Source organism: Cyprinodon variegatus, unplaced genomic scaffold (assembly GCF_000732505.1).
Source record: "Cyprinodon variegatus isolate N-32 unplaced genomic scaffold, C_variegatus-1.0 Scaffold642, whole genome shotgun sequence".
In the NCBI taxonomy this organism is placed as follows: domain Eukaryota; kingdom Metazoa; phylum Chordata; class Actinopteri; order Cyprinodontiformes; family Cyprinodontidae; genus Cyprinodon; species Cyprinodon variegatus.
Window position 1 is genome coordinate 388835 of NW_015151095.1, and position 1752 is coordinate 390586.

The following is a 1752-nucleotide window of genomic DNA, read 5'->3' on the forward strand; positions in this document are numbered from 1 at the left end:
TAATTGGCTGGGTAGAACCAATACATGACATGGAGATGACTTGTTGACTCCACATTGCCCATGTCTGCTATGGTATTTGCATTTCTTGGTGCTAGGTGGTTGTTTGAGAACCAGATTAAGAGCTTCCAAAGTCCCTCTTTGTAAGTTTGACTCATTTTCCCTTGAAATCAGTCTGACCCCAATAATGTCATTAGTTCATTTGACGATGATGTTTTGCTGCTGAGCGCATGGGAAACTTGTTGAGCACATGCCTCTGTCATGCGACCCTGTCTTCTGTATCTTTATAAAGACTGGTGTAACAACGGGAGCTCATCTGGAAGCTGTTGTTACCTCAGGAGGATTAGGCCATAATGATAACTGGTGAATGTTTTAGACTAAATTTGGTCCCCATCCCACTTTAGATTAAGTTGTTTATCTATTAAGGAATTGGCCTTATTTTGCTTTTTTATATTTCTCAATCTCTAGGCCCTGAGTACCTGAAGAAGAGGGCTTTGCTAGAGGCGGTGGAAGACGGCGAGAACCCAGATACTGAAATACACGAGCCCCTGCTAGCAGAAGAGGAACCTCTGCTTGCAGATGAAGAGCCCCCGCCAACACCACCTGAGAGTCCAATACTAAATGAACTGGCCGGTCTCATGCCTGGCTCGTCTCCAGCACGAACCCCCTCCCCGAGCCCCGCCATAATCAGCAAGGAGGACCCCAAACTCCTTGGTCCAAGAGCCTGGAATGAAGACAAATCCATTAAAAGTACCAGCAGTAAGGGTAGCGTCAAACCTAGCAGTGTGCCTAGCAGTAGGTCCATCACTCCTTCGGTTTCAACTGCTGCACATGGCCTGGCTGCAGCTGAGGCTGAAGCAGCCTCTGGTAGTCGTCAACCGTCACGCTCCCCGAGTCGTCTGAGTAACAAGATCGAGCAGGGCTCAGACTTAGAGATCAAACCACTTCAGAAATTTGACTCTGAGGCAATGTCTCCAGATGTCACTCCAGCTGTTCCAGAAATGAATAGCTTAAGTTCACCTGATGAAGAAGAAACGGCCCCCCCTCGTGATACCAACATACCCCCAAAAGCTGTGACCCCTGAGCCCAAAGCCCCCGAGGCAAAAACCGAAAGATCTCTGCCGGTCCCTGAGCGACCACCATCCACCTCTGAGAGGAAAAGGCCATCCAGGGAGGGGAGCCGGCCAGGCAGCAAAGCAGAGACAAGACCAATACCAAAGCGGCAACCGAGTCCAGCTCCACCTTCCAAACGACAACCGAGTCCAGCGCCGCCTCAAAAACGACATTCAAGTCCTCCTCCACCTCCAAAAGCCATTGCTAATCATGAACCTAATGCCGTTCCAAAGGCAGTTGAAATCAAAGCAGCATTTGCAAAACCAGCAGCTAGGTTCCTGGTGTCGAGTAAACAGGGAACGGCAGAGTCTTCAGACCTGGAGGTGAGATGGTGAAAGTTATTGTTTATTTAAACGATGCAGCAGAGCATGGCTAAGTTAGAGGAGGGTAAATGACTGCACTTTGATACACCCAGAAACACAATGAGACAAAAGCAAGACAATTCAGTGCTGCACAAAACAGAAAAAATTGCACTGCTAAAAAATAAAAAAGAATAATAAAATCAATTATAGAAAATTTAAAAAAGTTGGACTACAAACTTTAAAGTCGTAGGGAAGTGGTTGTTCCAACGGCTGCATTTCCGAATTCTCCCGAGGGGTTCCCGACTTTACACGAGTGAATAAAGTGAATGTGATTAGTCAT

General features: G+C 47.1%; 1 protein-coding gene across 1 annotated transcript in view; it reads left to right on the forward strand.

Moving 5' to 3' along the window:
• Nucleotides 1-1752, forward strand: part of jph2 (junctophilin 2) — a 46875-nt gene that overhangs the window by 40792 nt on the left and 4331 nt on the right. Inside the window, exon 4 of the mRNA XM_015393460.1 lies at nt 466-1433. Coding sequence (XP_015248946.1) covers nt 466-1433 — 968 coding nt within the window. The remainder of the gene's footprint in view (nt 1-465; nt 1434-1752) is intronic.